Below are 27,495 nucleotides of genomic sequence, written 5' to 3'. Positions count from 1 at the left end.
CATAAAGTGTCTGAAGAGAACAAGGTTCATCCACTGTGCATGAAAGAGCTTGTTCATGAACATGTTCATGGCAATCTGCCCTACGTTAGTGAGAGTAAGTTGTTGTTAAACCATGGATTGACAGATGGATGGTCTAATACCTTGATCCAAAGCAAGATATCGATATCTGCTTTAACTGATCAAGTGTCAAACCTAACTTCATCAAACAGTTTCTCTGTAAAGCAACTTAAAAATAATGAGAGAGAAGCATTTCCTGTTCTGGACAAACTCATTCATTCGTTGTGTGTGTGTGGGAGTATGTAAGTGTGTATGGGTGTGTGGGCCAGTGTGAGTGTCAGTATCTGTGTGTACGTGGGGCGTCTGTTAACAACACATGCTGGTGTTGTTGCTGAGAGAAAACCTTGTATCTTTAAACTCATTTATTGTCAGTTTTACTTCCACGTATTAATAGTTTGTCTAAATGGTTCCATGAATCCAAAGACTGGAAATTGCTGAAGTATAGAAAACCACCAAACTGGAGGTGCAAGGTTTTTATTTTTAGCTAACAGTCAAATGAGAGAAGGGTGTGTGTGTGTTAGTGTCTTGTTGCTACTTCCTCAATGTTCTCTAAGGCAGCTGGAAAGAAACCCTGACAGCAGCATACGTATATTCCTGTACATTATTGAATTTATATCTAGCAAGAGGATAGTATATTAGAGCATATTACAGTTTCACAGCAGCATCGTAACGAATCAACACAGTGCAGTAACAGTAAGTGAAGTGCAGCTACTGTTCAATTGTCTCAGTCTCCTCAAGATGTCCTCAGACATTTATGCCATACCAGATTTATCAAAGAAGGTGAGGTACAACAGAAAGGTGCAGGAAGACGGGGCAGAGATGGAGGAAAGGGAGGTGGATATCTACGAGAGTGCAGAATGTATCAGAGATGATCCCACTGATTTCCAGTCACAGGATGGAGGTAAGTGAAAAATAACCACAAATCAATAATATAAATAATAATGCTTACTAGTCTGTGTGTGGGTGTCCTGTTAAATCCTTTTTGACATTTTGTTTGCTGACAAAATGTACAGTACCAGGCCACTCTGGGTAGAGGACTGAGCTTTATAAGGCATTCTGGCTTTAAGACAGAGAACAGCAGCAAACCACGAAGAGCAGCCACATGACAGGAAGAAGAGAAGTCTAGCATGACAGGGTCTGTTGGGTTTCATTAGCAATACAGAGTCAAGGCAAAGAGATACAGGGGGGTGACATAAGGCAACATGTGTATTCAAGTACTATGTTTAAAATCTGTCAGATCCCTGATTCCTAATGTCCCTGCAAGACTCTGTTATTAAGTTGTGTACAGATGCCACCACAACCACAGATCTCAACAATGATGCTAGTGGGTAAAATGTAATTATAACAGTGGAGAATGATGGGTAATGAGAACTATGACAACAACACCCATGTCGCTCTCTGTTAATAAACCTGCTCTGTGTGCTTTGCTTCTGTAGGACCACACACTCAGAACCATGCACCAGTCCAAGAGAGGCCTTTCAGAGCTGCTGCATTGTGTCTTGGAGTGCTGAGCCTGCTGGTGACAGCTGGGATCATCATCCTGTCCATATGTTGTAAGATAAAATACAAATACCTCTGAGAAACTACTTAGCAGCAAATTCTGAACCAGTTCACACAATGCATTTTTGTGACAACTTGGTACAGCTACTGTAGGTCTATGAAGCAAACTGAATGTTGCTAATTTACAAAAAAGTAGTTCCCAGTGTTTCGTAACCCTATCTAATGCAACACGGTGTTTGTAACAAAAACTTAATACACTTTATACAGATACGACCTGCTGTGGTATCCACACACGGTGTGTAGCATTGCACTAAGATATTGAACCGGAGATTGGACACATGCAAAAAAAAAGGAAGGAAAGAAAGAAGTATAGACTGTTATTGTGCAAGGGCAAAACAGAGAAAAAATATGATGATAAGTAAAGTACAACAGTGTTACAGTGTGCTACTGCTAAAAGTCTGACTGCTGTCAGGATGAAATGAATGGGAGGCAGATTGGTTTGTATTTGAACCTGTTGAAAAACAGAATTACATGATACTGTTGATTTCCCTTTTGGTTCTCGTACATATTCATGTCATTTTAAAAATCTGTTAATCCATGTGAGTGAGCTCAACACACAGGTGAAGGACAGTGGGTAACACATATAACTAAATTCAAGTTTGTATTCCAAGTGTAATGATATTTAATCACGCAAAAGAAGTAACTTCATTCTGCCCTCAGTGTAAGAGCAAGTTACAGGTCTGTTTCTTGTTCTCTCGTGTTGTCAGCAGATATGTTAGTCAACACTCAGATACAGACTATGGTAAAGCAGCTCGGGGACCAAATGGCAGGTAAGAAATGTTTTTGAACAAACAAGCAAAGACCAAAATATATTTTCATATTGTTGGCAAAAATAAGCTATGAAAGTTTTTTAAATGAACAAGCAAATACCATATTACACATGATCCAACGTCACACTCTTTATATTGTTTGTCTGTTTTATCTCTCGCAGTCAACTTCACTCAATTACAGAGCAGATATGAAACACTGAGTAATAATCACAGTCAGTTACAGGATGAATTAAAGAAGCTGAATCAAATAATCGAAGGTGAGAAAAGTTACAGAAAATACCAGTATTATACCAATTCACATGATTTAACTTAACCATGTCTCTACTTTTCCTTCTACTTTTTTCATGGTGTTGGACTGTTTTTCTATGAGGATTTCTCTGTTAGAGACTATCACTTACACAAGCTACAAAACCTGAGTGAAAATCAATAGTACTTATAAAGTAAACGAGCTGAAAGTGAAAGGTGGCAGTCAGAAACTTAACAATGACATTACAAGTCTTATCAATGTTACTCTGACTGACCTGAATTCTGTCTTTAAAACACTTGTTTGACAATAAGTGAACGGCTGTCCTGAAGGATGGAAGAGATTTGGATGCAGTTGTTACTTTAAATCCACTGAGGTGAAAAGTTGGTATGACAGCAGGAAAGACTGTCAGGACAGAGGAGCTGATCTGGTGATCATAAACAGCAGAGAGGAACAGGTCAGTGTGTTTGTTAACGTGTGTGTGATTGTACATGTAACAGCTAGTGATGTGTTACTTGTGTTTTTCACCTGCTGCCAGTCTGTGACCTGTTTCCTGACTTGACTTGGATGGATTTATTTGCCTGGATAAACATCTATTTTAAGGAGTAGTTGTATTCATTAAACTGTATATATAATAAAAAATAAATTTCAGCTTTTCCTTATTTAGGTTCACTTGGTTAACTTAGGAGTCTGTTTCTGCTAGAACTACTAGCAGAGAGACATTTTCAAAATGTCTTGTCTGAGAGAAAAGCACAGACTGGTTTTATTGTTTTGATGGAAATTGAAGACTTAAACAAACATGGATGAACATTGAAGAACCTGTATAACCAGAAGGTCCTCTGTTCTTTCATCTAGTGAAGTTGTTGTTAGAAGATATCAGAGAAATTACTGAACTCTCTACTGATTCATAGATTTCCAGATAAATAGAATCCAAAGGGGCAGAGAGATTGGAGAAAAAAAGAAATGCAATGACTTTAAATATTAATGAAAACAACTCTAAATGGCTGGAAGGCCTCAAAACATCTTTATTTTCCTTTTAAGACACATTTTAATGAAATGAAAAGTTAACTGTTAAATGTTGTTCTACAAGGTGACTTTACTACAACAGATTTATAAACAGAGAAATGATTTTTGTCTCTTGTCAACTGTCAGGAGTTTGTCACAAAGCTGAATAACAATGGAGAGTCTTGGATTGGTCTAACATCAACGTGGAAAAACTATGGATACACATGGGAATGGGTGGACAGATCACCACTGACACAAACGTGTGACAGTTTTTTGTTCTTCTTCCTCTCTTCTGTCTGCTGTGTGTGAGAGAGGAGAGGCTGCAGTTTTTTTCTGGTTCATTTGTCTCAGGCGCTGCGCCTTGAAAACCCAGTGTGACTTAAAAAAAGTATTTTTTCTAATTCATGGCGTTTCAGTCAGTCTTTAGCGATGTGTTTATTGCACCTGTTCATATCGCGATGACGATGAAAATACAATTTATCGGTCAGCATTAGTTTCCAGTTTTCATAATGCATTTGACACCAGATTTATACCCATAATCCCTCATGTTTTGATGCATCTGAAAATTCTCTAAAAACTAATGACTGAAAATAATAGAAATATTTAAAGTCAGATTAAATTTATTTCAATGTAAAAAAAACAGGACTTTCAGCTCAGTTCAAAACAATAATATTCTTGTCCCACAGGTTTGGGGGGACAGGACAGCTGGAACATCCCACAGAATGGAAATATGCAGCATGCTGCGATCAACAAGGAAAATGGACACAAAGTAGATATTATTATTCAAGTCGTAGTGACTATCACAAAAACTGGATCTGTGAGAAATAGATTTCCTGCTTTCACTGAAGGCAGAGGGGTGTGTGGTGTTGGGATTAAGTGGTTTCTCAAATCAGAGGAAAGACAGCTATTTTTTATAATGAAAGTTAATTTCAGGTTATCCTTGATTAGATTTACTTGATTCATTAATGAGTCTTTTTGTGCTAAAACTACTGTGTGTCCTTTTTATTTTTACTGGTTCTCCTGGAGTTAGCAGCTGCTTGTTTTTACCTACCTGTGAGGACCTTCACCAGGAATGTAAAACACCAGTGAAGCAAGTCCTGCTAATTGTGAATCAGAAATATGTAATCAACAGCGGCTGCAACTGTCTGCAGCTGTAGGGTGGACAAAGATGAATCAGTGATAGGTTACATTAGAATAACAGGTTCCATCTGAAGACCCTGAACAGATGAAGTGGATCATTCAATTATTATGTAATGTATGATGTGGCTTTCTTTTTGTCAGTGTTAACAGTGGACAACAAACTATCTGCTTTAGCTACACACTATGTTACAACACCAACAATGGAAATTTAACATTTAAGTTCTTATCACTGAACACCAGAACTTCTTGAAGAAGTTAGTTCCTCTACCAGAGAAAATATTAATAACTGTACAGTTCACACATCAAGTTTCCTGTGTCAGTAACTGCTTCTTTCTTCTGCAGGCTTTAACAAATGTATTCACATGTATGTGCACATTGCTGCTGCTGAGTGTATCTCTGTATAATGACAGAATAAAGTCAAATCAAAGCTTTTCATCATGACTTCTATTTATCTGTCTATTTCAAAGGTTTTCCAAATCCAATGCATGGACCTTATAGTCCTTCAATCAGAGCCGAAACATATAAATGACCTGATGGAGAAATGATTCATTAAAAATCAAAAACAATTTTTTAAGAATCTGTGGTTGTGGTTTGTTCTGCTGCTACTTCCCTTTCTCTCTGTTGAAGGCCACCTGACTCAGAGAGAAACAGACAAGCAGTGACGACTGGTCAAAACCGAGTTCACTCAGTTTTTAGCTTTTCCACTGATCGGGATGTCTACAGATATTCAAGCTGAGTCAGATTTGAGGGTGAAATATATCAGAGGAGTCCAAGAGGACAGAAGACAAAGAGAGAAAAACCAGGTGGAGATGTTTGAGGACGGAGAGCAGCAGACTGGCGTTTGGTTACAAACAGCTGGTAAGTATGAAATCATGACTATTGCCAAGGAAAGGCTAATGTTCAATATTAGTGTGTTGGGATCTTAAATCTATGTTGCAAAACGAGCATGAAGAACTCGTCTGAGTCATCATCAGGTCACTTGGTGTCATTTGGTGCCACCTGAGTTCAAATGTCATTGCTGTCATCAGACAGGTGAAGTGACAGAAAAGAAAAGCTCCACAGTTCAAAAAAGTCCCACAGAAATGCTTAAAGAAAATGTATCCTCTTTGTGTGTTGCTTCTGTAGAAGGCCACACTGAGAAGAACCTTCCAGCTGTCAGTAGAAGCTGGTCCAGAGCTTTTACAGTGTCTCTGGGAGTGCTGTGTCTGCTGACACTGGCTGGGATCATCACACGCTGTGAGGAGTTTTATTACATAACATTAGATGTGTTATTTCCCACATTAAATCCTCTTGAAGTAAAATGCTTTCACGTTGCAGTCCTGATTGTTTTTGCTTCTTTTTGTTACTTGATATGTCAGCTTGCACATCAGTTACCCACTAGTCACCACACCCTGAGTGAGCTGTACACACAGCAGGCTGAAGGACAGCGCTTCCCTCAGCCTGTAATTAAATTCCAGTCAGCAAGTGTCACAGTGACATTCAATAATTCACAGGATGTCACTTAATGGTGCATTTTTTAAAAATCAGATTGATTAGATATTTTTGATGTGGTTCTTGTTTTATTGTTTCTCAACAGATATTTTAGTCACTTTAGAAAAAGACCAGCTGGAGACCAGACACAACAACCTGAGCGACAGTTACAACCAGCTCCAAGGAAAACTCTTACGAATGAAAGGTTTTCAAACAAATAAGCAAATACTATATTACACAGGATCCAACTTCACTGTCTATTAAGCGTAACATTTTGATAATGTTTTACTGTTTCCTCTGTTGCTTGTTTTCTCAATACGTCGCAGTCAACTTCACTCAGTTACAGGATGAAGTAAAGAAGCTGAATCAAATAATCGAAGGTGAGAAAAGTAACAAATACCAGTATTATACAATTCACATGATTTCACTTAACCATGTCTCTACTTTTCCTTCTACTGTTTTCATGGTGTTGGACTGTTTTTCTATGAGGATTTCTCTGTTAGAGACTATCACTTACACAAGCTACAAAACCTGAGTGAAAATCAATAGTACTTATAAAGTAAACGAGCTGAAAGTGAAAGGTGGCAGTCAGAAACTTAACAATGACATTACAAGTCTTATCAATGTTACTCTGACTGACCTGAATTCTGTCTTTAAAACACTTGTTTGACAATAAGTGAACGGCTGTCCTGAAGGATGGAAGAGATTTGGATGCAGTTGTTACTTTAAATCCACTGAGGTGAAAAGTTGGTATGACAGCAGGAAAGACTGTCAGGCCAGAGGAGCTGATCTGGTGATCATAAACAGCAGAGAGGAACAGGTCAGTGTGTTTGTTAACATGTGTGTGATTGTACATGTAACAGCTAGTGATGTGTTACTTGTGTTTTTCACCTGCTGCCAGTCTGTGACCTGTTTCCTGTCTTGACTTGGATGGATTTATTTGCCTGGATAAACATCTATGTTAAGGAGTAGTTGTATTCATTAAACTGTATATATAATAAAAAATAAATTTCAGCTTATCCTTATTTAGATTTACTTGGTTCATTAATGAGTCTGTTTCTGCTAAAACTACTCTGTGTCTTCTTTATTTTCTCTGGTTCTCCTGGAGTTAGCAGCTGCTTGTTTTTACCTACCTGTGAGGACCTTCACCAGGAATGTAAAACACCAGCGAAGCAAGTTATGCTAATTGTGAAACCATGAATACGCTAAGACTAATCAGTTGAAAACGACTTGAATGACAGAAATTTGCAGCTAAAACTCAACAATGACTACAACTGTGAGCAGCTGTAGTACAGAGTGGACAAAGATGAATCAATGATATTAGCATGTTTCATCTGAAGACCCTGAACAGATGAAGTGGAGGGAAATTATTACATAATGTGTGATGTGGCTTTATTGTTATAAGTGTTGACAGTGGCCAATCATATATGATCTTTCTTTTAGTGTAAAAATGTCTTATCTGAGAGAAAAGCACAGACTGGTTTTATTGTTTTGATGGAACTTGAAGACTTGAACAAATATGGATGAACATTGAAGAACCTGTATAACCAGAAGGTCCTCTGTTCTTTCATCTAGTGAAGTTGTTGTTAGAAGATATCAGAGAAATTACTGAACTCTCTACTGATTCATAGATTTCCAGATAAATAGAATCCAAAGGGGCAGAGAGATTGGAGAAAAAAAGAAATGCAATGACTTTAAATATTAATGAAAACAACTCTAAATGGCTGGAAGGCCTCAAAACATCTTTATTTTCCTTTTAAGAAACATTTTAATGAAATGAAAAGTTAACTGTTAAATGTTGTTCTACAAGGTGACTTTACTACAACAGAATTATAAACAGAGAAATGATTTTTGTCTCTTGTCAACTGTCAGGAGTTTGTCACAAAGCTGAATAACAATGGAGAGTCCTGGATTGGTCTAACATCAACGAAGAAAAACCGAGGATACACATGGGAATGGGTGGACGGATCACCACTGACACAAACGTGAGACAGTTTTTTGTTCTCTGTAACTTTTTGTTCCTGTAAACTACTAATTCTTTTTGCTATTGGCATCAAAGTCATTGTTGGAAACTAATACAACCATGTGTTAAGACAGTATCACATGTTAAAATCATCTTGTCAGTATTGGTTTTATTAACAGACACCAGATATTGAATCAATGAAAGAAAGTAAAAAGGTAAAATCACTGTTTGAATGAACAGCTGGACTTGAACTCTCTTCGTTTACAGTTTGTGATGAGTTCCAGTTACAATGACTTCATTTTTCTGGACAGTTCAGCTTATTGAATTTGTGTGATAAATTTGTCTTTATCATTCTGACAAAACAAAAGTGGTGGAAGAAAAATGTTTAAATGTAGCTCAGCATGAAGGACGACCTGCTTCTTCTCTGGTGTTTTTAAATGATAAGAACATATGAAGGAAAAAACTGAATATGAGCATCAGTCCCACAGATGTATTAAGAGAGCAGCTTTACAACTAATGTTTCCTCCTGGTCAACTGACACACTGCCACAAGAATCCCTGCAACCCACAAAGTATTCAGCCTCAAAGACGACCATTTAAAACTGCTGTCTGTAAAACTGTTATCAGACCAGGAAGCAAGAAAACGTCTTTGGAGTGAGAGCAAAGCAAACAACTGTCAGGGAAAAGAACAAATCCATGTCATCTCTTAGTCTGGTTTCCAGTAGTTCTGCACCATATGAGGAAAATTGGCCATGTGGAATAACACTGTTCAGTATTGCGATGACGATATGAAGCTGGACATAGACAAAGGTCACTATAGGTCATCTCCTCCGCCCTCCTCCCTGTCCCTCTCTCATGTTTTGATGTGTCTGAAAATTCTCTGAAAACTAATGACTGAAAATAATAGAGATATTTAAAGTGAGATTCAAATTTATTTCGATGTCAAAAAAAATAGGAGTTTCTGCTCATTTCAAAACAATAATATTCTTGTCCCACAGGTTTGGTGCGACAGAACAGCTGAAACATCAAGCAGACTGGGAATATGTAGCATTCTGTGATCAACAAGGAAAATGGAGAGGATTTCATGATTCAAGTCATAGTTACATTCACAAAAACTGGATCTGTGAGAAATAGATTTCCTGCTTTCACTGAAGGCAGAGGGGTGTGTGGTGTTGGGATTAAGTGGTTTCTCACATGAGATGAAAGACAGCTATTTTTTATAATGAAAGTTAATTTCAGGTTATCCTTAATTAGATTTACGTGGTTCACTAATGAGTCTGTTTCTGCTAAAACTACTCTGTGTGTCCTCTTTATTTTCTCTGGTTCTCCTGGAGTTAGCAGCTGCTTGTTTTTACCTACCTGTGAGGACCTTCACCGGGAATGTAAAACACCAGCGAAGCTAGTCCTGCTAATTGTGAATCCATGAATACGTATACGTAATATATGAATCAGTGATAGGTTACATTAGAATAACAGGTTTCATCTGAAGACCCTGAACAGATGAAGTCGATTATTCAATTATTATGTAATGTATGATGTGGCTTTCTTTTTGTCAGTGTTAACAGTGGACAACAAATTATCTGCTTTAGCTACACGCTATGTTACAACACCAACATTGAAAATTTACCATTTAAGTTCTTATCACTGAACATCAGAACTTCTTGAAGAAGTTAGTTCCTCTACCAGAGAAAATATTAATAACTGTACAGTTCACACATCAAGTTTCCTGTGTCAGTAACTGCTTCTTTCTTCTGCAGGCTTTAACAAATGTATTCACATGTATGTGCACATTGCTGCTGCTGAGTGTATCTCTGCATAATGACAGAATAAAGTCAAATCAAAGCTTTTCATCATGACTTCTATTTATCTGTCTATTTCAAAGGTTTTCCAAATCCAATGAATGGACCTTCAAGTCCTTCAATTAGAGCAGAAACATATAAATGACCTGATGGCAAAATGATTCATTAAAAATCAAAACCAGCGAAGCAAGTCCTACTAATCGTGAAAGCATCAATAACCTGAGACTAATCAGTTAAGATCAACTTGAATGACAGAAATCTGTAGGTGCAACTCAACAATGACTGCAACTGTGAGCAGCTGTAGTGCAGAGTGGACCATGATGAATCAATGATAGAGTACATTAGAATAAAAGGTTTCATCCTAAGACCCTGAACAGATGAAGTGGATAAAAATGATGACACATTATATGACATTGGTAGGCAACTTCTGGCTTGCAGGCAAAAACCGTCCCCACAGCAATAATATCTTGCCTGACATATCATTATTTTATCTTTTTTATTTTTTATCTTACAATATCAGACTGACAGTCTGACATTTATTTATGATGTGCAAATAGAGAACCTATGCCCATATGAAGAATGTGTATTATATACGTTTATCCATGTTTGAGAGTGAATGACAGACACAAACTGTCACACATCACACTGCAGACTGCGCTGTAGCCTGCACACCACCTGGTGCTAAAATATCTCCATCATGGCAGCAACATTTACCCACAGAATCACTTCGTCTTCAAAGCATGAGAAAACTTAATTTTCTCTTTTTGCAGCCATGCTTTATTTCAAGCTACTGTGAGCTTTTATTCTGAAAGATTCTGACAGGAAGTTTCAAAGGTTCTGTTCAGGTGACAGGCAACTGAAACAGTGGACATATGATGTAAGGTACGAAAAAAATAACTGCAGCAAATATATAATATGTGACTGTGGGCCACAGCGCCCCAGATGTGAAGAGTAACAAAGAAATTATAGTTGGATTTTTACCAATCAATTTCTTAAATTAGCCTTTAATTATGTCCCGGCCCATATTACAGTTCATCAATCTCTGCATAGTGACAGAATAAAGTCAAATCAAAGCTTTTCATCATGACTTCTATTTATTTTTCTATTCAAAAGGAATTTAAAAAGAATTAAAACAATCTAATTTTACTTTCAGAAGCTCTTCTGTAGCGTACACACCAGCTGAAAGACAACAAGAAACTAAATATGAAGCTCAATTGGAGAGACAGTCCAGAATTCACTTTGTTATGAGTTTCCAAGCACAAGACCTGCATGAATGATCTCAAAGCAACAATCCATTGTGTTTGTGGCTTGTAACCATAACAGTGTGGTTCTTGTTGTTCAGAGCCTGGCAGGTAGGAGTGGACGAAATCCTTGTTGACAGGTCCACAGCCTATACTGGTGTACAAGGATGTACTCACGCCAAGAACGGATCCAAACAATGGATCTGTGAGAAACAGATCTGAGATCTAAGAGTTTCCTGGTGATCTTGCAGTCTTGTGCTATGTAACTGTGATGTAATGAATCTGGTCAAAGATCCTCTCTGCATGTCATTTCCCTGATCTCCCCCCTCCCTTAAAAGCTACTGTACACAATAAAAGCATGAGATAATGAGGTGTACTGCATTATTCACAAGTGCAAAATGATCATGACATTACAAAATAACAAGTTAGAAGAAACAGATACACTGTAGACTCTCTGCTCTTCTCAGAGCTTTAACAGTAATGAAACTAAATACAAACAGTTTGTCCCAAGACTACAGCTAGAGGAAAGGTCATAAAGTGTCTGAAGAGAACAAGGTTCATCCACTGTGCATGAAGGAGTTTTAAGAATTTCATCACTCCATTAAATGATGGTGTTTCTCTTGGACCACTGAACGATTTGGCTTGATGGTGGCAGTAATGGAAACGTCCGGGTGTCATCACAAACATTTTCATGGCGATCTGCCCTACGTTAGTGAGAGTATGTTGTTGTTAAACAATGGTTGGACAGATGGATGGTCTAATACCTTGATCCAAGGCAAGATATTGATATCTGCTTTAACTGATCAAGTGTCAAATCTTAACTTCATTAAACAGTTTAAGTTTCACTGTAAGGCAACAGGAAGTAAATGAGATTTCCATTTTCTGTAAGTGTGTGGGTGTTTCTGTGCATGTGAGGCATCTGTTAACAACACATGCTGATGTTGCTGCTGAGAAAAAACATTTTTATCTCTAAACTCTCACACTAAAGAAAATACATATCTATTTTCAGTTTTACTCCCATGTTTATATAGTTTGTCTAAATGGTTTCCAATGACTGTGACACAGCTGATGTAAAAAAGTAAAAAAAAACTAAACAAAAAAACCCCACCAAACTGGAGTTGCAAGGTTATTGATCCAACACAGTTAAAAAGAAAAAAACAGACACTGCTGTTACTGCCTGGGACTGGTGAAACAGTTTACCAAGAAGGCTGCTGCATTATTCGAGCTTCTCTGTGATTTAGAGGATTTATTTTAGCTAAAATGTATTTGTAATTAAACAACTGATTTGTGGGTCTGTTGGACTTCATTGTCGGGCTGGAGTTGGCCCGCCAGTTGAATAGGCCTGTCTTAATTAATAGGTAATAATTTGTAGCATTATTAAATTATGTTATGGGCTGGTAATATTACTAGCCTCCACTTATTTTTCTCCAGTGGTGTCCTTGCACAGTTTAGATTGTTATGTTCGTAACCAGCCCCCAGGAACGGAGCTAGGCTTTGAAGCAGTTTTGGCAAAGTGGTCGCACAAGGTTTTGGAACTTTCGCATTTAATACATGACACACTGGCTGACATTCCCCATACGATATGTCTATTATCAGTATTATTACAATTCTATCCACTCGGTCTAATAACAACTGACATTAAATAAATAAGATAAGGAGCCAAAATGAAGCTGGCATCTGAATAGAAGTTTCAGATGTGCATGATCTCTACTGGCTACACTAGACAGGGACTATAGTGGACAGTGGAGTTTTAACATTATAGTCATGTTAGGAGGAGATTACCTTATCGTCAGTTCTGAGAGGAGGAAGGATGAGAGTTAACTAAATGTTGATTCTTTCAATGTACAGCATGTGAGTCTGGACTTGTCCTTATACAGTATATAAATAGCATATCTAACAGCAAAATGTACAACTAGCCTAAAGAATCTCTTCAGAATATCCCCTTTCATCTAATTTAAGCAGAATTACATGCTACTGTTCTCATGCTTGCTTGATGTTTCAGCTAGCAAGTCTGTTATACACAAGTTAAAACATCCTTAGATAGCTCAGCCCACATGGTAGGTTAAAGGACAGTAGTAACAGCAAATAACTACATTCCAGTTTAAAAGTGTGACAACAATGTTTATTCATGCATGAGACCTAAATCAGTTCTGCCTCTAGTTTAAGAACAAAGATTTGAAGCTATGTTTCTTGTTTATTTGTTTTTCTCCCTGGATATTTTAGTCATTTTAGGAAAAGGCCAGCTGCAGACGAGATACAACAATCTGAACACTTACAACCGGTTCCAGGGAGAACTCAGGGGAGGTATGTAAGATTTTAAAACACGTTTGCACCAAATTAGTTACTCATTTAAGTTACAGTTACACGTTCAAATTTTTCAGAACTTTTCAGAACAATAGCGATGGAAGAATACAAACTTTCTTTAACTTTAGCTCAGCATGAAGGACGACCTGCTTCTTCTCTGATATTTATTAATGATAAGAACCGTCTCTACTCATTGTCTAGCACTCACTGTATTTATTCCCGCTACCTCATCATTGTAATTTTGTACCCTACATATGCACATCTCCACTTTACTTATGCACACCCTCACTTTACATACCTGTACAGCACACACTTGCACTTTAACTGCTCTTTTGCACTTCTGGTTAGATACTAACTGCATTTCGTTGTCTTAGTACGTGTACTCTGTGCAATGACAATAAAGTTGAATCTAATCTAATCTAATCTAATCTAATATGAAGGAAAAAGCTGAATATGATCATTAATCCAAGGGATGTATTAGCAGCTTTACAACTAATGTTTCCTCCTGGCCAACAGAGACACAGCAACAAAATCCCTGCAACCCACAAAGCATTCAGCCTCATAGACAACCATTTAACTGATGTCTGTAAGTAGAGCAGAGCAACTTTCAGTGGAATTAATGAATGGATGGATCATCTATAAATCCGGTTTCCACTTTTCATAATACATGAGAGTCAAGTATATCTCAATGTGAAAATAATTAGGAGTTTCTGATCAGATTAAAACAATGTTTTATTTTATTGTCTGACAGGTTCTGGGCGACAGGAGAGTTGAAAGATCCCACGCTCTCGTCCTATGCTGGATTCTGCAATCGTCAAGGAAGATGGATACAAAGTGAACGTCATGATATGTTTTATAAAAGCTGGATCTGTGAGAAATAGATTTCCTGTATTCACTGATGGCAGAGGGGTGTGTGGTGTTGGGGTTAAGTTATTTGCCTAATTGAAATTTTATTGAAATTTATTTTATATAGTAAAGGTAAATTTCAGGTTATCCATATCTAGATTTACTTTGATCATTAATAAGTCTCTTGCTGCTAAAACTGCTTTGTCTTCTTTATTCTCTGATACTCCTGGAGTTAGCTGAAGCTTATTTTTACCTGCCTGTGTGGACCTACTCCAGGAAAGTGAAACAAATACAAAGCTAGTTTTGGTAATTTTGGGGATTGGGGGTGCATGGACAAGAACATATGCAAGAATAATAACCATTGTTCTACCTCATTTACAGGCTAATTCTAGTTTGCCTATCTCTTTAGTTTGCAACAAGATCCCTGTACAGTGTAAGTGTACAAGTGGTCTGAGAGTGAAAGACCAGTGATACATTTTGAAGCTGGGCACTGTCAAGCCTCTGTCTAATCCTCCCTGCTGGACAGTGGAAGACCTCATGAGGGGATGCTTCCCATTCCAGATGTATTTGAAAACAGCTGTCTGAAGGTTGCTCTAGTAACCAGCAGGGCGAGAGTGTGGGACCATGAAGCTAACAAACGTTTATTCTGGGCAGCACATTCATTTTAATAATTGAGATTCGTACCTGGAATGAATCAGGTAAGCCCACCTTTCTGGATTGCTTAACACGTTAAACAGTGTCTTTATGTGTGAAAATGCTTGAACTTGCAGTTTGCAGACAATTTCACATCATAGAAGTAGTGTTTTTTTTCTTCCACATAGTCACACATGACGTGAGCATTTATCTGTAGTTGTGGTTTGTCTTGCTGCTGCTTCCTCGATGCTCCCTCTCTTAAAAGCTGCCTAACTCACAGAGGAACAAACATTGAGGAATAGCTGCACTTTGTTTCAAGTTCTTTCACCTCTCAAGATGTCTGCACACATTCAATTCACTCAAAGAAGACACTGCAAGCATACTGCCACAATGAGCATTCTGGGAGTGCTGTATCTTCTGATACTGGCTGGGATCTTCATGCGCTGTGAGGATTTGCTTTTTATTCTATCATAACGTATCAGGCTCTATGTTTTGCTCCAGCTGTTTGGTATTATCTTGACCTTGTAATCCTCTTTGCTGCTCATTGTGGCGTTTGGCGGGAAGCAGGTCTTTCAATCTCACTAAGAATAGACATCCTGGAGCCACTTTTGTTTCTGCTGCAAAGTCACTTGTTGTCAGTTTGTTAATTTTATTACAAAGAGCAAATTAAACGCTTGGAGCAAATGTGCAGAAATAATAAGAGAATAAAGACTCTCAAACCAGTAAATGCACTTAAACTAGCATAAAAAAAATGATGGTTTAAAGTGGTTAAGGCAGGAATGTCACCTTAATTAAAACACGTTCAACTCACACCAGACTACCCCATACAGTCAATAAATAAAAAAAAAAAAACCCTTAAAACTGTAGGATATAATGTCACTAATTATAATACGTAATATATTAAAAGTAGTGTTGAACTAAAACGATAATTTAAATACACTTACCAAGCAATTTTCATGAAATATTTTCTACTAATTGCAATGTTAAAAAAAACACCATCTGTCTCTGGCTGTATATTTCTTCTGGCTCTGTCTTCATGTCACTCTGCTCCATTCTGACAGCAGGATAATTTCCTGGAAATGTCTTTCTCCTCTCCAGTTTCTGAGCTATTGTTGTCACGCGTCATTGTGATCGGCTCAGCTGTTTCAGAGCTACTGGAGCAAAGTGTATTTATCAATCACCAATCCCTCTGATCTACTTCACAGAAATCCGTTGCACTTTGTGCTGCTGCTCATACTTGAACAAAAAAGCAGGCGTGCTCGGCCGAAACTGCCTGTGAATCCAAGACCTACAGCTTTGCGCTGGTTGTTGTTTGTGTGACTAAAATGGGGCCCTAAGTCCTGTCTTCAATTTTTTTTCTTTTGCTTGGTTTGCTGTTAAGATCTCACCTGCCAGAACTGTAGCGCTGAATGTCTATATATTTTTGTTTAAATGCCATGTCACTTTTGTCCTGTGATACTGTTTGTCTTTCCCAACCCTCTTTATCAACTCTTTTGGAAATTGAAAAACAAAAAGAAATAAAGAAATAGCTATTACACTCAGTTACTGCTTTATCAGGATCACCTAACTAAAACTAATGCAGTCCAAAACAACAGAACTATAATGAATCCTCCTTCATGAAGGTCATAATGTTCAGTTTTTGTTGGAACTATTTTAGAGGGATGTGTTTCCGTGTTTCTATCTTCATTGTTTTAAATGGGGTGGACAAGTCAATGGAAACACCTGCAAGTATAACACACATTTCAATTCAATACAGTTCCACAGTAAAACAAACTGCAGGCTCCAAAATGATCAGGCAGTTGAATTAACACCTTCCTAAATTAGCTCCAACAGAGACTGGGAATTGATTATTTTGAAAGATTTGATTTTGTTTATCAGCTTTTTGTTTTTTTTCTGTTTTCACCAGATACTGTTGACACGTTGGAAAAACAAAATGCGTTGGCAGAAAGAGACCAGCTCAATATCAATCTGACCGACCTACAGATTAGAAACATCAATTGCACTCAAGAGAAAGACGAGCTACAGACCAGATATGACCTCCTGAATAAAAAAAAGGCCAACTTAGAGACAGAACTACAGAACTGCAGGAGTTCTCGTAAACGTAAGATTGGTTGTTAAACAAACAGATCTTAACAGTCTTGTCAATCCAACATTAACTTGACTTTTTCTTTTGTTTTTGTCTCCAATGTAGGAGAGTTTTATGGAAATCCATGTCCTTGGATACCTTATTAGTTTGGTGCTCTCATGTTAGCAGTGATGAAGAGGGAACCTTGGTGCCAACTGTCAAAGCCGCTTCCCACAAAATACATGGAGAGATTGGAGAGATCAGTCATCAGAAATCTATTCTTAGAGAACACCTTCCTTTACTAAGCCACTGTTGACTGACGCTAAATGTAGAAAAGCTAATAAAGTCTGTAAACACTGACTCTGTATTTTATTCTGCATTATACCGTCTCTTTTTATTTGCCTATCACACCCTTCTTGTGTATATAGTGTATTAGATGTAATGTTTTCCTTTTTTTATGCATCCTGGCCCATATGTTTAATATTGTTCTGTCATTAAAATTATGGTTTCGACATGATCTGCTTAAGCTAATTCTGATAAATACATGAGATGGCAACATCTGATCTGATATTGTCTACAGTTCCTTACAAATAAAATATACCAAAGTGAACAACTATTAATGAAAGCTCACGAGTTCCTCTATGTTTATTTGTGGTCATGGTAAATTTAATTTAAGGTATGCTGTAGCAGAAAATAAATTGACTAGAATGGAGAATGAGTATAACAACTAACAGTAAATGGGATTTTAGTTACAGTAATGTGATACAGCTTGAAACTGTATTTTAAAGATCTGACAAGCTGCAGTAAGATTCAGTGAAATCTGAAACATTATAACTTTACTATATAGTTATATAGAAATTTGGTACATTATTTGGTTTTCTTGATATTGCCCAGGTCTGGCAGTAACCAACGTAACTTTTATGCACCATTTCACTGTACACTTACATGTCACTTTATCAGGAACACCTAGCTATGGTGGCCCTGAGAGCTCAGCACACTAGAGCTTAAGAAAACACATGAAAAGACACAAACATGCTGTAAATTCAGAAAATATCTTCATCAACTTGACAACACATGCGCTGCAAATTCATACCACGCACTTGTGATTTTTTCCAGCACATGTGACATGGATCATGTCCCAACATGGGGTTACCAACATTTTTTTTTTTAGAGCCAGAAGGTTCCGTGCATAGTTAGGGCATTAAGTAAAAGAGTATGATCTGTACTGTTCTGTGAGGGTCTGGCACAGGAAACCTTAAAACCTGGATCATATTAATGAACCAGTGATTTTGTTTGACACAAGGAGGAACTATTTGAGAAAAGTGTGCCTTAACCATTCAGCTGCCGGGATGACCTAATAATAGGTGTCTTTGATGTATCAGTTTGTGTCATTAACCCTGACAATGAACCATGTAATAATTCAGCTACTGTAACATCAGTTGGTAAGTAAGTGGCTAAGTAAGTGAGCCAAAAGACACTGTATTAATGCAGTTTTCATCAGAGCAATGCATATAATTGTGTATCTCTGTTTGTGGTATGCCTTGCTATCACTTCCTTGTTGATCTTTGATGAAAGCTGCATGACAGAAAAACAGTCAACCAGTGAAGCCTGGTCAAAGATACATTCAGTTCGTTCAGCAAGATGTCCACAGATATTCAAGCTGCTCCACATTTGAATGTGAGATATAGTGGACGAGAAAGTGAGATGAGTGAAAGAGTGGAGATCCAAGAGAATGAAGACCATCACACCAATAGTGGGCTACAGAAAACTGGTAAGCATGAAATAACAGCAAATGAATACTGTAAAAAGTAAACGTATGTAATTGTTCACGTTGGAAATAAGGTCTAGCAATGAAGTCACAAATCCTTTAAAAATGTGTTCTTCGTATTTTGTATTTTACTTCAGGACCATGCACTCAAAGGAATCATTCAGTTGTGAAAAGAAGATATTTCAGAGTTACTGCAGCGATTCTGGGAGTGTTTTATCTTCTGATATTTTCTGGAATCTTCATACGCTGTGAGGACTTACATGTTTACTTCATACCGACATACTGCAAGTCCTCTGTCAAATTTGTATCTGTGTTTTTATCAGTTTTGTTGTGAATTTGATAAACACATCATATCATTTTTCTCTTTTAAACAGTGGGTATCATCCTCAATTTTTTAATAGCCATGTGAATAGCAACAGTAACTCTAAACTCATGTCAATGGGCAAGAAGAGAACTACAATTACAACAAGGCTTACTCTGCATCATAAATTCAAGTAAAAAAAAGTGTGGTCTCTAAGTTAATCTGAAGGAGTATGTTTCTATTCTCTAAGTATGTGACTTCTAAGACGAAACTAAGGAAAAACCGCTGACAAGAAAGAAATGTGATGTGATGATTTAGACAATAACAATGATAAAGTGGAGGGCAAAAAAGTATTATGAGAAATTTCCATTACGGAAGTTTAAGTGTATCTACTCTGGAATTATGTTCACTTTATCTTGTTTATTTTAATGACTTGACGTCGCTCTGCTTTCTGTTTTATAATGCCAGATATTCTAGTCATTTTGCAGAAAGACCAACTCAGCACCACATATAACCAACTGAAAAACAGACATGACAACCTGAGCATCAGTTACAACCAGTCACAGCAGGAAGTAATCCAGCTGAAGGAGAAATATTCAGGTAAGAAAGGTTTCAAGAGAAATAGCAAATTTTCTAATACAACAGTTGCGGGTGGGAGGGTAACAAATACAATAGAGTAAATAGCAAATACAATAGGTGGGCTATTACCAATCTGACACTGAATGACACAATATCTACCACTAAAATACTTGTTTGACATTCAGGGAAGCGCTGTCCGACAGGATGGGTGAGATCTGGATTCAGTTGTTACTATAAATTAAATGAGAGTAAAGGTTTGAAGGAAATCAAAGAAGAGTGTGAGATCAGAGGAGGAAAGCTGATGGTCTTCAACAGCACAGAGAAACAGGTGACTGCCTCTATATGTTAATGTGTGTGATTTTTGATTGGAGTCATGTCTATGACATGAAATGGTGCATATTAAAACTTCTGTTGCCTAATTGCTGTTTATCTTATGTTACTGCATGTGTGCGGTTGATAAGATTAATCTAGTCTCTGAGAATTCAGAAAAATTTTTATCAGCCATGAAGGAAGTGAGGTCAGCCCAAATGGGACCAGTAGGTTTGACCAAATACTATAATACGACACAAAATACAACAATATTTAAGAAAGCAAACTGACAAAAGTGAACACACAACAGCAATTCAGAGGCAACAAAATTTAAGAACACAAAATCTCCCAATCAGGCATTTTTTCACAAAATATTACCCCCCCCCCCCCCAAAAAAAAAAAAAAATTTACAACTTGTTGGGTCACAAATAATGTTATTTGGGGTGAAAACTGTAATATGATGAAAATAATAGTCTGTGAAAAAAGGCAAAACTATTTCTCTCTTCTTACAGAACTAGTATGTAAAGTAATATCTTTCTCTCCTGATTTCAAAACTTGACAGGATGTATAAATAAACTGCCCTTCCTGTTTAACTAGATGTTGCCTAGCCACCAAACCGCAGAAGTTTCAAGGCCTAGAAACTATATTTCAGAAAATTATGAGATTAGTCATCTAATTCAAAGAGTGATATTTATTTTTAATTTAATTATATATGACATTTTGTTGGTATAAGTGGGATATACCCTCAAAGTTTGTATATTTCATGATAGTAATGGATTATGCAGAGCCCTCCATGATTCGCTCCTACATCATACACAATCATGGTGCATACAATTTTTTTGGTCTTATCCCTTACATGTGCTTACATACTTAATTCTGTCCCATAGTTTGTCAGCTACAAGTCCCCTCACTGTAACAGGAACAAGACTGCTGAAGACAAGATTACAAAAACACTCTCAAAAACTATGGAGAGCAAAAAAAACAAATCAGTTCATCCTTGAGTCCAGGTGAACGTTTGTACCAAATTTGAAGAAATACTCTAGAGGTGTTAGAGTGGTGGTGTTCATGAGAATGGGATGAATACACGTATACACGTGACAAAGTTATTTTTCCGCACACAACACAACCTGCCACACACACACTTACTAAAATGGTAAACTGCCAAACCACTCACTCCTCTTCCTATCGAAACATATCTAGCAACACATGCTCTAGGCACAGGAATGAACATCAACATGTCAAGCAGGAACTATTTGGGGCATGAACATTTACACATTTGTGTTTTAAGTTACATTTTCTTTTCTATTTCATGTATTGTATTACACAAATTACACCTATGTTATATAATAGTAGTGGTATGTTTTCCATTTGTCTTTCTGTATATGCAGAGAATATTCGGACAAGACGTAGGTGAAGAGGCACACACTTAGCTGTGTGGCTAAGGCATGCTTCAAATGAAACACCGGGAGAAGGAGGGGAAGGAAAGTAATGTCGCACCAGGTCTTGAAGGGATCACAGGAGCTGCTCTACCCTATCTAAACGTAGATTTGTTCTGTGGTAAACTGAAATGTAGTCTACTTTTTGAAGCATTTAATTCACGGAATAGACACTGCAACAGCTATGTAAGATCACTGTGGTGTTTGCTGAGAGTTCAAACCATCTGAAGTATTGATTTTTCACTGAAATGTTTTCAGAAGAAAATAATTGATAACGACCTGTTGTGTTTTGTCTTGTGCAGGGCTATTTTAGAGACAGGACAACGGAGGTGTGTTTTTTGTGTGTTTATATGTAGAAGTAGAAGTGTATGTCACTGAGGTGAACTGCATCCACTAGCAAGATAGTAGTTACCTACCTTCTCTGTCTCTGGATTCTTGTGTGCTTTGTTTTGTAGTTGATATTTTAGTTTTTTTGTTTCATTTTGAGAGGTGTGTCTTCTAAAACATTACTATATTGTCTGCTTTGTTGATTTGCTTTATGAAATAGTTTGTGTTTCTGTATGTTATCATTTTTCTGTTTTGTGTCATCCGAAATGTGTTTTCGATTTGTCATGGCTTCTTTCTGCTTTGTCATGTTTTCTAAAATGTTGATGTGTTTTCAATTTTGTTGATCGGTTTTATTAAATAATGTGTTTTTTTTTGTTCAGTTTTGTTGTGTTTTCTGAGTTGTTGCTTTGTCATGGTGTTTTCTGCTTTGTTGTGATTTTTCCAGTTTGTCATTGTTTCTCTCTGTTTTGTCATGTTTTATGAAATGTTGATGTGTTTTGGGTTTTGCTGATCAGTTTTATTAAATAATGTGATTTTTCCAGTGTTTTGTTGCTTTGTCATTGTGTTTTCTGTTTTGTCATGATTTTATTGTGTTTTGCCATTTTCTCTGAAATCTTTTTTGTATTGTGTTTTCTGATTTGTATATTATCATAAATACACATTCTAGTGTTATATTGAATTATGTTACTGAGACTGTTCTCTTTGGTAAATTCTAGATTACTGTTGTTCTCTCTTTAATCTTTGTTTTAATTTTCACAATCACTGCACAGAATTTATTAAAGCAGATGTGTCTGAAATATTAATGACAAAGTTCACTATTGTCCTTGTTTTTCTTTTGTTCGTATGTTAGTGTACAGAATTTAAGATGTGTGAGGGCTGTTGTGTGTACCAGTAGCATTACAGTGGTATTTGAAAACAGTTGTGTACTAGAATTATGAAAGTAAAATATGCACATTCTGCTTTCATTTGTTTTTGGGATGTGAATGGGTATGAGTGGGATCAGGGCTTTTCCTGCAAAAGAATGCTTAGCTCTCAGTGAGACCTACCTTAATAATTAAAGGAAAAAAATACCTCTGTAGATGTTGAAGCTGGACCCACAAAGAGAAGTCAAGTCCAGAGGGGGACTGCACAGCAGTGGCTTTTCATGCTGTCACTTGTTCTCAGACCAAGTATCAAAAAAGACGAATAGAAGAGAGTTGAAAGTCATGACATGGTACTTACCACCGGGCCTGGCTCTCCGCGATCACCTCTGGCTCCTCTGATTCCTGGGCCTCCCTGTTTGAAACACAAGTAGCAGGGATTGCTTAAAAAGCACACTATCAACACATTTAAATTCACAGCATCTTACTGCTGCCCGTGTGTCTGTAAAGATCGACAGCTGATCTTCCAACTCTGACAAACAAGCTGAGATAAGAGAAATATGAGTTTTAATCTACTAAAGTGAAAATTGAAAAGAAGACTGAGTGGGAATGAAATTAAAGCAACTCAAATTGCACATTAAACATGAGATGTGCTGGTGGTTTGTGTGTCTTTTTCTGTCTGTGTGACTGCATGGGTAAATGTGTGCTGCAGTCTGTGAATACGGATATATTCAGCACTGAGGTCCTGCTGTTGCTCTCTGCCTGTTTGCTAAACTGCTGCTGCAAAAACACATAATACACTACATATCGCATTATCTCCTGATGCAAAAATGGTGTCACTTATATTTTATGTTTATTCAGAATGATCTAAAGGCAGTGTCATTGTAAGATCAAATGTATCAAGCAAGACTTCGTCAGTGACTGCTAAGAATGTGTGTGTGTGCGTTTGTGTTTGTGTGTGGCTCACTGGTGGTCCAGCAGGGCCAGCAGGGCCTTTGCTGTCCTGGGTGCAGGTGCAGGCTTTGGGCAAGGCCGGGCAGTCTACCTCCTTCCTCTGGAAGATCACAGCATGATGAGGTTGACATGAAGACAAAAATAAAAAGAAGATATGGCAATGGGATGGTGTGAAATGTGATACAGTGAAAAAGTGGAAGTGTGATTATTAATACTTATCAAATGTGAATACAAGACATTTTCTACAATAATGTCACTGTACTGTACATTTCAGTTTCATTTATCATCCACTAATAGGTTACCCCTAAAGATCAAACATTCTCCAGAAGTAAAAATGATGCTAACAATCAAATCGTTGGTATGTGAAAACCTCAAAACTAAAACATTGGTCTTTTTTTTTTTTTTTCAGATTTACAAAACCTATTAAAAAGGTTAGAAAAAATTGCATGTGACTAAAATTAACGCCTCTTGGTTGTATTCCTCCAGCAATCAGACAAGCGGCAGGAAATATGGTCACAACTTCTGTTCCTGAGTTAAAGTGTTGAATAATGGCCAGAGGTGTTTATGCAAATCATTATGATGTTACAGTGAAGTTGACCTTTGACCATTTAGATATAAAATGTCATCAAGTCATTTTTATCCGTAGAAACATTTGAGTTAAATTGTGTCATAATTAGCGTGTGAATTTTTGACCAAAGTCAAATCAGCTTCTGCTCGAGTCCAAGAGAATGTTTGTTCAAATATGAAGCCACACTAATCTGGTTTCACTGACTGGACTCCAGGTTTGATAACTCGTGACTCCAGGTAGCTTTTGTTGATGTCATCAGCCAAGACCTTCACTTTCTTACTACAGTGTGATTGTTTTAATGATGTATTCAGTATCGACAAGAACAACTAATGATTTGTGTGTTATTAGTTAATATAGATTGTTTTTGTTCATATTTTAAGACAAATTTATTCATAAATGACAGATTCCAAAGGGTTCACTTACTTTTTCTTGCTACTGTACTCTACACAATAGTGTGAGATTTTTGTTGTGGTGCTTCTTTGTGAACTCTTAATTTATATATCCTAGTAATGATACAGTAAATTCATTTAACAACAGTTCTTAAGTTGTTAACATCTATTCTGTGTACAGACAGAGGAGTAAACTGGAGGAAGGAAGGGTTGAGATAAATATTAACTTTGACCTCACCAGACCAGGAAGTTCGCAGCACTTGTCTCTGTTGGCCCATGAAGTGCTGCAGACGATGTCAAAGATCTGGAGCTGGAACTGTGGAGGAGGACAAAACACAATAAATGTTAATAACACAAACTAACTGAGCTTTTGACATCTGTAGATGTATGCTTTACAATGAAGTAAACATGTCCCACATGACACAACAAATGAAAAAAATGACAATCAACAGTATATACTACTGTTCCTGCTCTCGCTCTCTCTCTCTCTCCCACCCCCTCTTTCTGCTCTCAACCTCAACGGTCGAGGCAGATGGCCGCGGGCCGAGGTTTCTTCCTGTTAAAAGGGAGTTTTCCTCCCCACTGTTGCCAAGTGCCACTCATTGTCGGAACTGTTGGGTTTCTCTATATAATATTGTAAGGTCTTGACCTTACCCTGTCACCTGTTCAAGTGCCTTGAGATAATGTTTGTTATGATCTAGTGCTATACAAATAAAACTGTATTGGATTGAATGAAAAAAAAAAACAACAACAAAAAAAGAAAAAACACATCAAGAAACAAATATAGAATTTGTATAAACAACAAAAAGTTCTATTCTTTTGATTCTGCCCTTGGTAAAATCCAGATTATGACACGATTCAGTGTATTTTATATGTGAAATTAATATGTGTCTTGAAAGTAATTGGTAACCGTCCACTGTCTGCCAGCAGCTAAACTCATACAGGGACAGCTTTATAGAAAGGCGGAACCCTCCCTTCCCTTTTTTGTGGAAGAAAATAGCCACAGATAAACTCACAACCGCCTGAAACTTCTCAGGTCACAATGTCAACATCTGAAAACTTTGTGATTAAATAAAATAAAACATCAAGTTAGCAGTGAAAATGCATTCAGGAACTTTCTCTGTGGGATCTACAATGGCATCCAATTTTGGTGACTATAGAGGAGAGAAAACAGACGTGGCCTGACTAAAACAAATGTGATGGGAATCAACAGGGGGCTTTTTCATCAAAATATGAGGAGAATTTGAAGTGATAGACTTATTTCACATGGCAGGATTAAACTCACTAATGATCTGCAACTGCTACAAATCACTGAATGTCCTGAGGTATTTTAGTGCTCTGCAAATAAGGCTTTTAATCATAATCCTGTCTCATGGCAAAAAAGGTTATCTTGGGTTAATAGCTTTCCTTTGAATCTTTTTGCAAAGGTCTCTGTTTTCAGTTGGCTAATTAGCCATGGTGAATTCTGAGGTGCAAAATTAGAGTATTAGTCAGTACCACCCTATGATTCATGGGGTTTAGAAAATAGTGGGAGATTCTAAACCTCATTTTGGTTTGTGGAAACGTTCCAGAAACCAGAGTAGAAAGAAGCTGCTCCTGGAGGAAAATGTACAAAAACTGTTTCTCCTTCAAGAGAAGCTATATTTGTTCTTCCTTTCAATGTTTTTCTGGTTCAAGAACCTTGTTGTACCCTGCAGTTGCCTTGTTAATGTGAGTACAAAGTGTACAATCTCTGGTGTAGAGAAAAAAAGAGCAGATTAGCAGCAATGTCATGACCTCTTAAAAGCAAGCATCTAATGTCAGATCTGCTGTTTGTTCTCTTCCGTCACCGCTGCTCAGTTTTGACACGAATGTGGCCGGTGGAGGAAATAAAATAAATAAATAAATAAATAAAAAAAGACACATAAGTTGAATTTTTCAGCTTCAGACGAAACCGTTTTGGCTTGATGATGAAATGTCAGCATAGATGAAACCACTGTCAATAATATAAGTTATTACTCATGCAGTCATGAGTTGACCTTTTTTGAGAACATCAGTGTGATTAAGCCAATCAGAAGGAGGGTTTATTAGTTTTGTCAGGTTGATAAAAATCAGCTCAGGGATGTTTTTGTTTGACGTGTTCAACAGTTTGAGTCATGATTGTGCTGCTGAGAGCCTTCCAGACAGATATTCGTTTCTATTAACATCACAACATGATGAAAATCCACTTGACATGGGTAATTCGTCAAAGTGATCATTTAGTTGCTTTTAATTTCTTTTTTCTTCATATTTAAATTGGTGTCCTGCAGTTGGGAGCAGAGCCCAAAACTCTCCTTGGTGTAGCTTTCAAGCACCAACACGAATATCCAGAGAGAGACAGTGATAGTGAGAGATCAGATGCAGCGGGGAAACACTAAACAAGCATGAATATTGTGAACCTAGTCATTTCTCACAGCTACAATAACAAGTGAACATTTAGCAACCTTTGTTTCCGTTACTTTATTCAGTGTCATGGAGTCACAATGATGCTGTGTGAATATGAAATAGAGTAGCACCCGGTACCTTTTGTGAATGTATCTATCAGTGCTTATGTATGTGGTGTATGTGTCTGCATGCTTTCTTCACCGGCGCAGAGTTGTCCTTGTTCCCTCTGGAGCGGACCATCCGGCCCAAAACTTCCAGTCCATCAGTGGTGATGTTTCCCGCTGCGTTGATCGTTTTCTCGGCCACCATCTTACAGTCGATCACCACTTTGGCGCTCGTCTTGCTGATCGCAATGTGAAGCTGCATGAGAGGAAACACCGGACAAGGTCACTTAATTACTACTTTTAACTTGTTTCAAAAACATATCTTAGGGTCAGAGACTTTGTGTCTCAACAAGACATATTCATAACTTTATACACCCCACAGTTGATTATTGCAATGCTCT

At 37.4% G+C, this 27,495-nt stretch overlaps 3 protein-coding genes across 7 annotated transcripts in view; 2 read left to right on the top strand and 1 right to left on the bottom strand.

Annotated features, from left to right (window-relative positions):
- Positions 1–27,495, bottom strand: part of LOC130183481 (collagen alpha-1(XIV) chain-like) — a 166,195-nt gene that overhangs the window by 26,086 nt on the left and 112,614 nt on the right. For 4 of the 5 annotated variants that reach the window (XM_056398934.1, XM_056398936.1, XM_056398939.1 and 1 more), the window contains 4 exons: positions 27,192–27,350; positions 24,826–24,903; positions 23,644–23,730; positions 23,038–23,091 (listed from right to left, as the gene is read on the bottom strand). In XM_056398934.1, coding sequence (XP_056254909.1) covers positions 23,038–23,091; positions 23,644–23,730; positions 24,826–24,903; positions 27,192–27,350 — 378 coding nt within the window. The remainder of the gene's footprint in view (positions 1–23,037; positions 23,092–23,643; positions 23,731–24,825; positions 24,904–27,191; positions 27,351–27,495) is intronic. The other variant, XM_056398937.1, reaches the window with a different exon arrangement.
- On the top strand, positions 628–5,211 carry LOC130183482 (CD209 antigen-like protein E). The gene is made up of 7 exons (XM_056398940.1): positions 628–958; positions 1,494–1,610; positions 2,328–2,387; positions 2,549–2,644; positions 2,946–3,088; positions 3,784–3,896; positions 4,323–5,211. Exons 1-7 carry the CDS (start codon positions 796–798, stop codon positions 4,462–4,464), a joined length of 834 nt encoding a protein of 277 aa, XP_056254915.1. The 5' UTR covers positions 628–795; the 3' UTR covers positions 4,465–5,211.
- Positions 5,322–10,058, top strand: LOC130183483 (CD209 antigen-like protein E). Its single transcript, XM_056398941.1, has 7 exons — positions 5,322–5,634; positions 5,902–6,012; positions 6,353–6,451; positions 6,573–6,626; positions 6,924–7,066; positions 8,119–8,231; positions 9,207–10,058. Exons 1-7 carry the CDS (start codon positions 5,490–5,492, stop codon positions 9,340–9,342), a joined length of 801 nt encoding a protein of 266 aa, XP_056254916.1. The 5' UTR covers positions 5,322–5,489; the 3' UTR covers positions 9,343–10,058.

Source organism: Seriola aureovittata, chromosome 16, assembly GCF_021018895.1.
Source record: "Seriola aureovittata isolate HTS-2021-v1 ecotype China chromosome 16, ASM2101889v1, whole genome shotgun sequence".
Taxonomy (NCBI): Eukaryota; Metazoa; Chordata; class Actinopteri; order Carangiformes; family Carangidae; genus Seriola; species Seriola aureovittata.
Note: the sequence above shows the minus strand (reverse complement) of the source record. Positions and strands in the feature narration are given on the sequence as shown.

Bases quoted from the DNA above. Each gene is read 5' to 3' on its own strand.
- LOC130183483 (XM_056398941.1), top strand. From the start codon at position 5,490: ATGTCTACAGATATTCAAGCTGAGTCAGATTTGAGGGTGAAATATATC. The intron at 5,635-5,901 runs GTAAGTATGAAA...TTGCTTCTGTAG, and splicing joins CGTTTGGTTACAAACAGCTG to AAGGCCACACTGAGAAGAAC. The intron at 6,013-6,352 runs GTGAGGAGTTTT...GTTTCTCAACAG, and splicing joins GGCTGGGATCATCACACGCT to ATATTTTAGTCACTTTAGAA.
- LOC130183482 (XM_056398940.1), top strand. From the start codon at position 796: ATGTCCTCAGACATTTATGCCATACCAGATTTATCAAAGAAGGTGAGG. The intron at 2,645-2,945 runs GTGAGAAAAGTT...TTTGACAATAAG, and splicing joins GCTGAATCAAATAATCGAAG to TGAACGGCTGTCCTGAAGGA. The intron at 3,897-4,322 runs GTGTGACAGTTT...CTTGTCCCACAG, and splicing joins AGATCACCACTGACACAAAC to GTTTGGGGGGACAGGACAGC.